This window comes from Cajanus cajan, chromosome 10 (assembly GCF_000230855.2).
Source record: "Cajanus cajan strain Asha chromosome 10, NIPB_CcT2T_4, whole genome shotgun sequence".
NCBI lineage: Eukaryota > Viridiplantae > Streptophyta > Magnoliopsida > Fabales > Fabaceae > Cajanus > Cajanus cajan.
The window spans coordinates 37,937,335-37,952,285 of record NC_138526.1 but is presented as its reverse complement, the minus strand read 5'-3'; the positions used below and the strand labels follow the sequence as shown (position 1 = coordinate 37,952,285).

At 31.3% G+C, this 14,951-nt stretch overlaps 2 protein-coding genes across 3 annotated transcripts; one reads left to right on the top strand and one right to left on the bottom strand.

The window, feature by feature from the left end:
* The first annotated feature begins 1,924 nt into the window (after nt 1-1,924).
* On the top strand, nt 1,925-3,662 carry LOC109815574 (uncharacterized). Its single transcript, XM_020380326.3, has 2 exons — nt 1,925-2,739; nt 3,152-3,662. Exons 1-2 carry the CDS (start codon nt 2,333-2,335, stop codon nt 3,378-3,380), a joined length of 636 nt encoding a protein of 211 aa, XP_020235915.1. The 5' UTR covers nt 1,925-2,332; the 3' UTR covers nt 3,381-3,662.
* A 170-nt stretch (nt 3,663-3,832) lies between these two features.
* Nucleotides 3,833-7,378, bottom strand: LOC109815573 (putative protein phosphatase 2C 39). 2 transcript variants are annotated; one of them, XM_020380324.3, is made up of 5 exons: nt 7,223-7,378; nt 5,716-5,964; nt 5,304-5,580; nt 4,944-5,098; nt 3,833-4,478 (listed from the first exon to the last, which is right to left on the bottom strand). In XM_020380324.3, the coding sequence occupies exons 1-5, from the start codon at nt 7,253-7,255 to the stop codon at nt 4,341-4,343; spliced, it is 852 nt and encodes a 283-aa protein (XP_020235913.1). In that variant the 5' UTR covers nt 7,256-7,378; the 3' UTR covers nt 3,833-4,340. The 2 variants fall into 2 exon arrangements, with proteins under 2 accessions (XP_020235913.1, XP_020235914.1); XM_020380325.3 differs by having other exon boundaries at nt 4,235-4,478; nt 4,902-5,098.
* Between the last annotated feature and the right edge of the window lie 7,573 nt (nt 7,379-14,951).

The following is a 14,951-nucleotide window of genomic DNA, read 5'->3' as shown; positions in this document are numbered from 1 at the left end:
AAGAAAAAAGATCAAATACTTATAAACTTTAGTCTTAATTAAAAAACTCATTTTAATATATTAAAAAAAAGTCTCATATTACTTATTAAAGGGAGACCGAATTTTTTTCCACATTATAATTATTTAACTATTTAATTTATGACAAAATATTATTTAATAAATACAAAAATATTTATTAAAGTTTGTCAAGAGGGAGAGTTCAAGGCCTACACCTAGCTATTCCCACTAATCATCGGGTGAAATGAACACAAATTGATTTTGAGGTTAATTATCTAATTCATATTAGATCATTATAAATCACGTTAAAAGCTAACATTGATTTTGAGTAGTATTTTGGTTGTATTACAAAAATTATAAATTTTTACTACTTACTTGAATTTAGAATTAAAACACTCAAATACAAATTACTTCACTTTAATCTTAACCAAAATACAAATTAATCTTAACTAAAATCAATTTTACAAACACTCACTCAAACATAGCCCTATAGTGTGTAAAACACGTTAAAAATCCATTCAATGTGAATATATCTAATGTTGTACAAATGTCTAAACAAATTGACATTAATTTACCCTTTATTTGACATTTTTACAAACATTCATCCTAACACAGCCCTATCCAATTTTAGCTATTTATATGAGAGAAGAAATATAAATGAGAGAAGTTAATTTTATATTATGATGCCTATCAAAAAACACTTCCTCCCAAATTAGTATGAAATGAAAGGTAAAGCATACACAGATCGTCAGACCCAGCCTCCAAGTACCATTTTAATAGATTATACACAACTCATAATCGATTAAAATGATCTTGCAAACCCAACTTATTCATTTTTCTCACTCCCAAATGGAGCATTAATCTAACAAATAATTAATCCTTTATAATTAACAATTAACATTGATAAGAGTTGAAGCCATTTGCTTTTGTCCATTATAACTAAGATGCCATCCATGGTGAAAACTCACATCAAGTACCAAGTACGATGGCATCTTGCCGTTTTGTGAAACCATGGTGCTAGCGTGCGAGGTCATGTCAGTACCACATGATTGTTGTGGCCACAGTAGTACTATTGCAACATGCATGTGTCAAGATTACCAGCTATGTTATGACATCATTTTATGCCAAAGTTGTGTGAGTACAATTTTCATAATTTCATGCTTCCAAACCACTGAATATTTTAACCGTTTAATCACATATACATCATTAAATCCACTTTTTTATCATCACTTTCTCTCCACTCAATCATCTTTTTCTTCCCATCATTTTTTTTTTAATCTTTTTACTCTTTCTCGAAACAAAGTGGAAGACAAAGCAAGGTTCACACCAAGGAGGAAATAAAATACAAGGAAAAAGATCACAGATAGATAGGTACATTTATTTTCTTGTTTGGAATTCAAGTTAAAGAGGTGGATTTTCATGTTGCTGTTCCCTAGTCCTTTGGCTTCCATGAAAAATATGATATGTCTCACTCAATTCCCTACCCTCTCCCACTGCTATGAGTACTTTTCAGGCTTTTGATTTAAAATCTAGTGCACAAGTACCTCTGGTCCTGTGCATTTCAATCAAATATTTTAGTGATAAACTAACATTGAGCGCAGACCAACCTAAGCTCTATGTTTAAGTATGTTTGTTTGTTACTCCTAGTAACTACTATATTGGGAGTGAACAATATGAGAACTTGTTAATTTCCCATGTTAGATTAGATTAGTTGTGAAGTGTGATGCAGTTAAAAATGGATTTAACAAGATTTCTGATTCCAATGATCCAGTTGGAAAAATTCTCTTCATGTCAAGCCTAGTGTCAAAGTCCAAACTAGCCCTGCTGCTACTACCTTTCGGATTCCGTTTTTAATCATGCACACTTTGCATGAAGTCATTTGTCATATCATATTTATTTTTCTGTTAACAGTGGTTGATTGAAGGCGTGGGATGGCTGTGCATGTGATATGGGTCCTTCACCTGCGTATCAGAAATCACATCAATAACAAGAACAATCAAAAGTGAAAAATCTTTCTCTTCCAAATTGTAATTCCTTGAGCACCATTAGATAAAAGCATTTACCACAAAGGAACCTGGAGTTATTTGACAACAATGTCACTTTCAACACACCATCATGCAAAATCAATCCCCACCTTCCCACTTACTACAAGAATTGAGATTTAAACTTTGCTTTATTTGTTTATCATTACAGACAAAATACTTCTCCATGCATTACTCCCCCACCCTATGCTAACTAAAGCACACAACTAACAAAATGAAGCCTGTGGTCCATACCCCTTCCCCCTTCTTTTTCTACCTTTTTGGCTCCCTATAAACTCCCTCTTCCACTCACAATGCTCCCAAAGACAAGGCACTCCCCGTTTTCTTCTTCTTCATCATCATTGTCAGCACTCAGAATGGAGATCAAGAGTGGAGAGAGGAGGCAAGTGTCAATTGAGAAGGTGAGGAGAGACAGCACAGTTGAAGTGGAAGATGAAGAAGAGGAGGATGAGAGTGTAGCTTGTGGTGAGGGTGGTCTTGGAGAAGATGAGAAGAAGAAAGGTGGTGGAGGGTGTGGGAGAAGAGGGTCAAGTGGGGGTGGAGGAGTTTCTCCACCTTCTTGTCAGGCAGAGATGTGTGGTGCTGATTTGACTTTTGCAAAGAGGTACCATCGCCGCCATAAGGTGTGTGAGCCTCATTCCAAGGCTCCTTTTGTGATGGTTGCAGGACTGAGGCAGAGGTTTTGCCAGCAATGTAGCAGGTGTTTTAATCCCTCATCTAAACTAAAGCATTTGTGTTGCCTTTAGCATTTTCACCACATATGGCAGAATTGATCATGCTTTTCCATCATGTGTTTATAGTTTTGAAACTAAGCATAGTACTACTTTTGAAGTATTCCTTCACAATTCAAACTTAGAACAGACTTCTTATAAATAAAAGCATGCCTTGATCAATTGGCTGCCTAAAGAATTTGGACCCGGTGGTGTTGTGTCACTTAAGAAACAATGTTTCATGCATACATCAGATACATATTAAGAAATTGAACTTCAGTGCTTACTGCTTAGACCTTCTCACTTATAAAACAAAGGAGCTGAAGTGTCAACTATTTCAAAGGACTGCTTCCATGCATTTGCCTTATTAGAAACCTGTGATGAGTCTGTGTAGCTGTGTAGGTTCCATGAGCTAGCAGAATTTGATGAAGCTAAAAGAAGCTGCCGGAGACGCTTAGCCAGGCACAACGAGCGGCGCCGGAAAAGCAATGCTGAAAATTGCAATGAAGGGTGCAGTGGCAACAAAGGACAGCAACCTACAGAAAGCCACTGCAGAAATGCTGATGACTGGGGAAGAATACAAATGAATATAACTAGGAATTCTGGTTACAATTCCTTTCATATAATATAATGTGTTCATCAGCAGGCTCCCTCTCTTCTGTCAAAGGTTCTTTGCATGCCAAGGCATATAATAAAAAAAGGCCCCTTTTTTTGTTGTTACCAGAATAAGCATCTAAACCAGAATGAAAAACTCCCTACATGAAAAGGTGGTGTGTTATGTAAATTAGTTCATTTCCCTGTATGCTTCTGTGTGCGTTGCTTACAATATAAGTATCCTATTGTACCACCCTTAGAATGGATTACCCCAATTTCCCCTTCATTAGAATAAAATTTATTGCTTCTTTGCGTAAAATTCACGTATCTCTTTCAATTATTTCTATACCTCGTTTATGCTATGTTAACAAACTCAATATCCGTTTCTTAGGATGCATTCGTTTCACTTTACCTTGATTATCTCCACTCTATAGTTGTAACCTTTATTTGCATCACCAGTAAATAAAATGGTATAGTAGCTCAAAAGGGTGACAAACATGTTCCTTCTCTGCTCGTGTCAATGATTTATATGCTTATGTTACAGCAAATCCATCACCCTCCTTCCTATTTATGAAGATATATCGTTAAGATCACACCCAGTTTCGTTCTGAAAAATAACAAGAAACTGTGAGGTCCCCAAACTCTCTAGATTCCAGTCATCCACCAAAGATATAGGAGTGTGGGAGCAATACAAGCCAATGACTCAATCTAAAACATTATTAAAGGCCTAGGCAGTGATCTGAAGTCATCTTTCAGGATCATTGACATTGGCATAACTTCCTTGCAAACTCACAGAATAAACTGTAGTTTGGTCTGCATAATCAGAATGCACATCTTTCCCACGTTGTTACTTCAAATAACACGTTGTCCCAGTTAGTTTGCATGAAAGACTCAACATAATAACACCACCTGATGTCTATCTAGCATTAACATTACACCAAATTATATGTTACACTTGCAAATTTGTGGAACAAAGTCTACCAAGTGAGTCTTGTGATCACTGAAATTTCACAACAATGCACGAGATATCATCCTTGCTTTTCCTGTTAACTGCTTCTTCAGTAAGGCGTTTTGCTGAAGACCGAGCATCCTTTATATTTCTGATACAATTAACTGCTTCTTGATTTGACATTACCTGGAATAATTTGAATAAACAGATTCGAACATTAGATAAATAACCATGTGTACCAAACATGACTCGTGGGTTTCATATATATATATATATATATATATATAAGGACTTTTAGTACGAGAGAGTAATAGGAGGGAATCTTAACCATAGGATAAAATCATAAAGCATCATATGATTAAATCACAAAGTCATTTGACTTTTTTAAATAGTCATGTGATCACAAATAACTTCAAATCTTAACAATTCATGCGTAGTTATATAGTTCAGATTTACTTCTCTAATTCTTTCATACAAACACTCTCTTTAACACGCTTTGCAATTTCTTTTATTGGTTAAAAATCATTAAGAATTACGAAATAATTATAGAGATCCATTAAACAGGATGTGAAATATATCTAATTTTATGATTTTCAAAGAAATTTCAACCAGTAAGGTGCTTGCATCATGCTTCATTTATGAAAATTTGACCTTCCATAATCCATCACTGGCTAATATAACTAATTCTGCATCATCATCTATCCCCTCCAGTGTCACATACGGCTCTGAACTCAAGTGTTTCTTCAAGCTTTTGTCACCAAATGCCCTTGACACTGCCAGCCGTCCATCAACCCGTGGAACATCCCCTGAAGTGATGACAAAAGTTGTATCCTTTAGCACTGGAACAAAGTCTATCCTGCTCTAAGTGAACTTTTTAGAGCAAGCAATTCAACTAGATCAGAAAAGCATTGAGAATATTAGCTCTCTGAGCTACAAGTCCTACAAAGGCTAACCTAGTGGAACATTTTAACAAGTTCAATGAAAAATTATATGCATTTTAAATTATCATACCTGGAAAGTTTGATACAAAACCACCTCTATTTTTTATGTCCTCGTGTTCTGTGATTGGCTCATGATCCACTGATAGTTGTTTGGCCACACCTTTCTTGCATAAGACAGCCCTAGAGTCCCCAATGTTGGCTACTACTAACTTCTGACAATTGATTAGTATTGCTGTAACTGCAGTTGAACCCCCTCTACCCAATTCACCAGACATCTCTAAAATATTAGAATCAGTTACACTGTATGCTCTCTTCACAGCATTTGCAGGTTCTTTCCAGAAGTCAGGCTACATTAGACAAAAATATGATTGAACTTCTATAACACATAATCATTTTCTACGAAATTTTCAATTTGTGCTTCTGAGGATATGCCTGAAATTAATCTCCTCTACGATCAGCAAAAGCTGAAGATCATGCATTACCTCTTTTAAGATATTTTCAAACAAATGAGACCGCAAGTAATTAGGTACATTGTGACCCGCGTGGCCGTCAAATATTGCAAACAAACCCAATTCATTGTTATCTACTTGCTTAAATTCAGCAACAACATAATCCTCCATGTCATGATATGATTTTCCTTTTACCAAATGAAAGCCATGAGTTATGTTCTTTGACATCTTGCTCTTTCCTTTCCCTGAACCAGGGTCTGATGAACCCAAACCAACTTTTACCTGCAAGCAACAACAGACTCATGTCAAACGACTAATGCTGAGAAATGATAGATATGCAATAATTTATATAACATCATTTTTTGTGTCTATCTCTAATCTATCATTAATAAATGTAATTGGTGTACATAACTAATAGGGCATGTTTGGATTCAAATTGAAAAGTTACAAAACAGACATTCACGTGTTCCAATATTCCAAATAACAAAGCAACTACACCCATGGATTGGGAAAAATGTGGATTACATTGAACCCAACGTTTTTCCAAACACACACCAAGTCACACATAGTTGGTGATTGACCTTGCCATATATAATATCATGGTCATTAAGAATAAGGTGCATTCAATTGTGAAGGCTGTAAGCCACATGTAAAGTAATATGATCCAACCAGTGAGACCAGTATAGCCCTCCCACACTCTCCATTAAAACAAAAACAAAGCTTTATCCTACAAGATAAGGTCTACTACACGGATCACACAACCACATTCCCATCCTCTCCATTATATAACCAATTTATTATTTATAACATGATTGTTCGTTATACTTTAGGTTAGACTGTTAGAGCTATCAAAATGGCCCGGCTCCTCCAGTTAGCCTGACCTACGTGGGTCAGGGCCAAAAAGTCCATGGGCCTTAAATATTTAAGAAATTTGTTTATTGTTCAAAAGTTGACCTACCTCATTCAATATGATCTGTTTTCAATGACATAGCAATAGTTTTTACAACTTCCCTGGCAGAAGAAACTTAGAAAGCCCTCAATTTTTTTTTCTAGAACAGGTTTTGCAAAATTCATTGAGGAAAACCCGCCAAATTAATGACAAGGAATAAACCCTCATTCACTAATCACAATTTACACAGATAGATGATGAAACCAATTGAAGCATATATTTGACAAAGATACATGAGTTTTAGTGATATGGTTTCCCTACAGATCGGAGCTAGTTGAAGGATTCAAGCTTTAGAATGCAGAAAAGCAAATGGATACACTCTCTTACTAGTCAAAGTCAATGATGGAAGAAGAGCAAGCAGGCACAGTACAAAAATAGGCACAATGACAACACAAAAGACATACAAGAAAACGAGTGGAGCATATTAAATTCAGCAATACAAGCAATCCACTGCATGGATTGATGAAAGTTGGTGCCATGAAATGAAGATCTACAGCATTTATCTATTAATGAATAGAAAGCAAGAAAAATGTGATCCAAGTCCAACCATGAATCATTTTCTACAAAATAAGAAAAGGGAGTGAAGCATACCTTCATCTTTTGAAGGATTTCTCTAGTGGCCATAGCTGAATTCCTTGAGTTGAAGAAAAGAGAGGAAGGAAAGAAGAGAAAGATGATGAAGTGAGTGTGGTGATGATGAGGATGGAAAATAGTGGCGTTGACAGACAGGTCTGAAAAGGACAAGTCCACCTTGTTTAATTTGTTTGATAACTACTAAAACTGTTATTTAACTTTACTCTTCACAAAAATTTTCCATTTTCTATCTCTATTTAACCTTCCCCCATCATTTGGTTTCTTCTCTCTTACTTTTATAGCAAGTGCTTTGACTTTTGAGTCTCCACGTGCAATAGAGTAAAATTTTATGGTTGGCTATATTTTTAGGCACTTAAATTTGGGGATAAATTTGATGGTGGTACTTTAAATTAAAAAATATTTTTTTAAAAAATTTGTGATTTCAAAAAGTTTTTTTTAATATCTAGAGACTATTATAACATCATCTATGACTTTTTTTAATTCTCTTTTTCCCTCTAACTAGGTACGTGAATATTCATTTGGTAATATATAATTATATGTACTTAGTGTGCTAGGTTTTTAGAATATAGATCAAGTTGAACATAAATTAAATCAAAACTTGTTTATAGTCAATTTTGACTCTAAGTTAAAACTAGATGCAAATAACCTCAGTGTGTCTTAAATACTTTTTATTTGAGAATTGTTAAGCTGTCTTTTAGATTGTTTTGGGTGCTAGGCCACTTGAATCTGACCATAATAATGTGACGTAATGAAAAGATTTCACTTCTAATTTAGTCCATAAATTTACACATGTTTACATATTAATTCTTTAAAATCAAAGGCAGTACTTATTTAAAGGTAAGGAACTTATATGTGATATATGTTTAACAAATCACAATTAAACATCCTTTCGGTAGCTAAGTTTAGAATAAATTTAATTCTTTAAATTTTAAATTGATCTTTTAATTTTTGTAAATTCAAAAATTTTGTTTTAATTTCTCAGATTATCAATAATATATTTAACAGTGATAGTTTAATGGAATTATGTAACATCAATTAAATTTAATATAATATTTTTATTTTCAATGAAATTAGTAGGTAAATTTAGTATGACAATATTTGATAAATTTATTAACTAATTTTGAACATGAGAACCAAAACAAGAGTTTTACAAATTACAAATATTAAAAAGATGAATTTCAAAGTTGAAGAAACAAATACAAATTTACCCTAAATTTAAATAATTTTAAAGCTTAAATCACATTTTTTTTTCTCTCAAAAAAATTCATACCTACTTACATTTTTTCCATAAATTCAAAGAACTAGATATGGATACCTGCAATCCGCAGGTAAATAAATAAATTATTTAAATTTTATATAATTAAAATATATGTTGAATGTAAATTTTTTTTATATTTAATTTGTTAATTTTAAATATGTAATTTATTTTTATCTATAATCAAGTTTATTATTACAAATTATTTTTCTGTCTTCACATTGAAACAATATTTACGATAATAATCTAATATTTAATCACTTTGACATAATATTCAACACTATATTTCTTTTGTAGATATTTTATATCTTTTGGCAAAGTCTTATTAAACATGTTTTCATTATTAGAAGTTTTAAAATATGAAGAAAAAATATGGTTTTCAATGTACGAGTAAGCTATATTTATATTTTGAATATATATTGTTAATTATTGATAATATTAAATTTTTATATATTTTATTTGAAGGTGTGATGAATATATTTTAAATTTTAACTAAGAGAAACAAGAAAAATGAATGAAATACATTTTATTTGTTTTTAGTGTGAGATAAAGTTGGGGTTACAATACATATGAAGAGAAATTTATTTACTCTAAGAGTAAGTTTTGTCAAATTTATTTTACTCAATAATTTAAGTTTTATATTAAATTTTAACGATTCAACCATTCAATCGTTATATTAAAAATTCTTAATGTATAGATAAAATTTATAATTTTTTTAAAAATTTGAAAACTATTTGATACTTCGTTTCATTTATTCAAATTGATGAATAATCATAAAAACATTTTATGTGTTGATTTGAATCTATATAATGAAGTATCCTATGATCTTCAAATTTTTAAAATTTTGTAGATTTGATTTATGCATTAAAAACTTTTAATTTAACAATTGAATCGTTAAAATTTGATGTAGAATATAAGTTATTCACTAGGTAATTATCAAATGTAATATGCAATGACTTAATCTAGTTTTACATGCACATGATGCCATTCAAGAACATAATTGTCTCCCAAATGATCATAGAATAGGAGTATATGTTGATGAATAGGCACTCATCCAAAAAGGTCTAACACCCAACACTCTCACTAGAGAGGAAAATACACCAAAGTGTATTAAGATAGCGAAACTACAACAATTTACACCTCATGCACCTTACAGACAAAATTGGGGATCTCAACTTGAGGTGCATGGGATGTAACTTGTTGCAACATCGCTATCCTAACACACTCTGATGTATCTTCCCTATGGTTTGGGTCATATATAAGACCACTAAGGGATTTCTCTGACAATGTATTTCATACCACACTTACATGATGCATGTCATACAATCTAAGACTCAATGCATCATATATATATACATACATCTCATCTCGAATTCATTCAACTAGTATTCTATCAATTGTAATCAACTTTATCAATCGACTAAACTCTCATGCCTAGATTTTTCAACTAGTTAAGTCATTGGCTTAGACTTATCAGCTATAAGCAAATATCAAGTCATCATTTAATTACTTATTATAAGGTCTTATTAACGATTACACTATAAGAAATTCGTGTATTAGTGAGGAAATGATCCCGTGTGAATCTCTTGCTAAGTTGTTTGGCAACAAATTTGTGATAGAAAGTTCTATCACTAATATCATATATATAGCTAATTAGCGACGAAAATATTTCCTTTGATACTCCTTCGCAAATGTTGTCACTTTCCCTCGCAAAATTGATTTTCTAAATGTTTATGAATTCATACATTTTCTTGTCAATTCCTGACAACTTTTTGGTTGCAAAATTCATCGTAAATATGCTTTTGCTAAGTTGTAGCTAATTTGCCGCAAGGTTTCTATCGTGAATTTGTCACTAATGAGTTACAAATACCCTATCACCAAATAGTCGCTAATTCGTCTCAATGTTATTATCTCAAATTCATTGTCAATTCCTTGCTACGTATTGTAAAAATGCCTTCACTAAAGTTGTAGTTAATTTGTCGCAATGTTTTTGTCGCTAATGTGTCGCAAATATTATGTCAAAATTTTACTATCACTAATTCCTCCCGTATTTTAAAAATTCATTCACTAAAATTATAGTTAATTTGCTACAATATTTGTCATAGCAAATTCGTAGCTACTCCCTTACTAGTATATTTAATTTTTCATTGTTGATCCATCTCTAATTATATAAATTATTTTTGTATATTTAATTTTTTATTAATATGAAATAATTGTACATGTTTAAATTTACACACACACACACAATATATACACACACACAGATATATATATATATATACACACACAGATATATATACACATAGACACAGACACAGACATATATATATATATACTTACAATTAATTAAGAAAGGCCAACATATTTAATTTTTCATTGTTGATATATTTAATTTTTTATTAATATGAAATAATTGTACATATTTGAATTTACACACACACACAGATATATATACACACACACACAGACATATATATATATATACTTACAATTAATTAAGAAAGGCCAACATATATTAAAGTACTAATCTCCAAATATAAATTGCATAAAATGCATATTATATGTTAAGTATTAATTCAAAAACAAAATAAGAAACATAGTTTGTTATCATAATTTAATCAAATTAAAGTGTAATAACAACATATCTCATTTCTTTTTGGTTTGTAATGTAGGCAATATCTTTATGAAAGAACTGTATCTATGCTTGCATTTGAGCCTGCATTTGTGCCTATAGTTGTGCCTACATGTGTCTTCATCTGCATCTCTATTTGAGCTTGCATTTATGCCTACATCTTTACTTGTGCTTGCTACATCTATGCATACATTTATGCTCATGCCTCCTTTTATTCTTGCAATTGTGTCTATAACTACTTCATTTGTGTAGCTATTACTGTAAGGTCTTCTATCACAAGTTGACCCATTACATATGGAGATAATGTGGTACTGATGCAAAGATCTAAATTGTGACTAATTCCATGAATTCTACCCTTGTTATTATCACCAGCTAACTTTAGCCAGATGTTAGAGTCAACTATAGGATGCTTGATACATCTACTCCATATTTTTCCATTGTAGCATTTTCATATGTTTCCTATAATAATAAATAAATTTTAGTAAAATAGTAATTTATTGTTAACAAGTAAATATTACAAAAAAAAAAAAACTTAATGCTTTGATCATGTCTACCAATTTTTAAAAAATTAAAAATCATATAATATTTTATTATATTAATTTAAATCAATGTACAAAATATTTTTATGCCACAAGTATTATAAAAAGTTATTATGTAGTTTTTAACTATCATATGTTCATATGATCCGATCAATTTCCATATAATAATAGTTACATATTTAATTTATTAAAAATAATAATATTCTTCTATATGTTATATAGAAATTAATGAAGATGATCATAAACCATGTAATAATTCCTCACATTCTACTTACTTTCTAAGGACGATTAATTTGCTTGGTTTGGATAATAAAATCAGAAGTATCAATGTGGCGTATGAGTGGTCCTAAAAACACAATTATCTGAGTTGGGCCCATGGGTTCTGCCAAAACAACCCAAAATAGAGACTAAGGATGTTCCAAACTGCTATTTGTCCCTTTGGCATTGTTTACTTATATAAAGAAAGTTACACTACTCTCTTACCATTCCTTTGGTCTTCTGAGAGAAGACTGTAGTACTGGTACTGCATTGCATATTGCTCCTATCTCTTCTTACTTTTACTTTTGTTTTTTGCTTTGTCTAAATTGTGGTTGATATATTTGGGACTTTAATTTGTCCTTTACAATAATTACAAGATGTGCTAGTTGACAAAAGATTAGTGTGTGATTCATTGTACTTGGTATAAACAAATATTAATTGAACCAACAATCATTAACTAAAAGCTTTAAGAAAAAACTAAGACAAATGCTTACATGCATGTGTTTTTATTAGAGTATTGATTGAATAAGGAAATATATTTAATTTGTTAAGAACACATAAATCATGGAATTATTAGGTGTTGCAAAAAGACTAAGATTATTCTTCTAATAAAACATGTTTTGCAGCCAAGGCATGATTATTTAATAGCTTTTACTTTCTAAGCTCACTACTTGGTGATCAAAATTATACATCTGCCTCCAAAACAAGACAAATTGGTCAAGTTTTCATAAATGTGTATATACGGCGCAGGACAATAATTTATGCAGGAAATCACATCAGTGGCACAAATTTGTGTTTACCAAACTTCTTAACATTCTTTCTCTTACCAACCCCCTCCCAATAAAATAGATTTGTGAACAATTCCAAAATTAATTAACATCCAATATCATTTAGGGTGCTAATTTTAAATTTAAAATAAGCACCAATTAAATAAATAATACCAACAAAGTATAATATGATGACATATTAATTACTTTATTTTTTAAGTATTTGATTAAGCGTTTGATCTTTTGACCTATACATAAAAAAATATTTATTAAGAGAAATTAACTTCTTAAATGAATCTTGTATTTTAAACACATGACATTAAGGTATAATTACAATGTCAATTAGATAGTTAACAAAATTGTTAGAACACTTCATATATATATCAATTACTTTAACTTAAACTCATTGTTTGTTTAGGATAATTTTGAATATGTTAATAATGTAAATATGTGTGTAGAATATCCCTCGGTACATCCAACTAAATACAAAGAAGTCAAAAAGCAATGAAAAAGGACAACTATTTTTGTATATATCATATTCTTAATTAATGTGAAATATGTTATAGATCTTATATCACATAAGAAATGAATTTCAGCTGACTCATTTTAGAAACTAACTCGAGAGAATAATTGTTTAGATCTTATATGAGTATTTAAAAGCAGTGAAAAAGAACAACTATTTCTCTATATATCATATTTTTAATTAATGTGAAATATATTATAGATCTTATATCACATAAGAAATGAATTTGGCCTAACTCATTTTAAAAACTAACTCAAGAGAATAATTGTTTAAATCTTATATGAGTATTTTGCATTCTTAACTTACGTTCGATATCTTTCCACCTGTAAATGAACATTTTGAAGAATCTAAAGATTGGAGAAAAATATGAAAGACGGAGTGAGCGATGACAATAAATTAATATTCCGTATTAAGTTAGGAAACTACTTCATCTCGCCAGTATGTCTTTTTCTTTGATCACGTGTCGTTTTATTATTTTTATAGATATATGATGCACTAGAAGATACCTGGAGTTATGGGTGCACACTGCACACTGATGCCTATCTGTTCACTTTGATCAATGATCACTATCACAAGCTCCTCTTAATATAAGCATGGCTATGTATACCTCAAACTCTACGACTCTAGAAGGATCTTCATTACCTTAATAACTGTTAAAATTGTATAAGCTCCGCAGAATATAGGACTCTAGCTTTTGAAGAAAAAAAACAAGGGTTTCTTTTACAAAATTAAAAAGTATAACTCCTCTTAAGGGTTAAGGTGATATTCCAATTGTGATTTTGTGTTTAAGTTAGAAATCGAACCACAGTCTTTAATTAAATAACATTAGTATGGAATTACCTGTAATAACAATTTTTGATAAAAAAAAAATATGAAAAATGGATTTAGGAGAATTGATGTTGAAATTTAAAAAAAAAAATGAATAAACAAATAAGAGCAGAAGCTACAGTGGTATATGTATATGTCCACAAACCCCTGCTAGCTAGTAGCTACTGATCATGATGAGGCTCTCTGAATGAGTACAAATTGAACCAAACATAGTGAGTGGAAATAGAGGCAGACTGTGCTTTTAGCCGAAGCTATTTTTGATTTTAAGACAAAGAACCAAAAATATCAGGTGCTACATCCTAACCTACACTTACATGTGGAAAGCATCAAAACTTGTTCCTAAAACATCACAGTGCCTGAAGTTATGGATTAATTTGGAAAATTTCAGAATGCATTCGGAGTCTCGAATCCACTTTCTACCTTTGCTTGTTTCTTAAGAAATTTGAAACCAAAATGCCTACGTTCTTCATATGATATACCTTTCCAACATATATGCATTCACTAAGATTTACTAACTAATCAAATCATATATACTACTAAAAAAAAGTAGTAGCTTATAAATAACATGCAAAGTATTCAGTAGTATATATATACGTGATTTATGGATGTATGGTGATGTCTCATTCTAATACGTATGTGTTTTCTAAATGCCAGCAGGCTCAGCCCGTGTAATGCTGTATACAAATTAAGGTTTATAAAAGCTATAATTAGACACTTTAAATTTTGATGTGTAGCCCTTCTTAGGTTACAATCAACATATAGCCCAAGAGATCTTATTAGAACGATGACGACACAAGTAATCAATTACATAATTGACTAAAAACAAAACAAGAGTTATCACTTATCATTTAGTTTAAAGCAACGGATTAAGCAGTAAATGTCACCCAATTAATGGAGTGATCTAGCTGTTTGTTTAGTTATTAA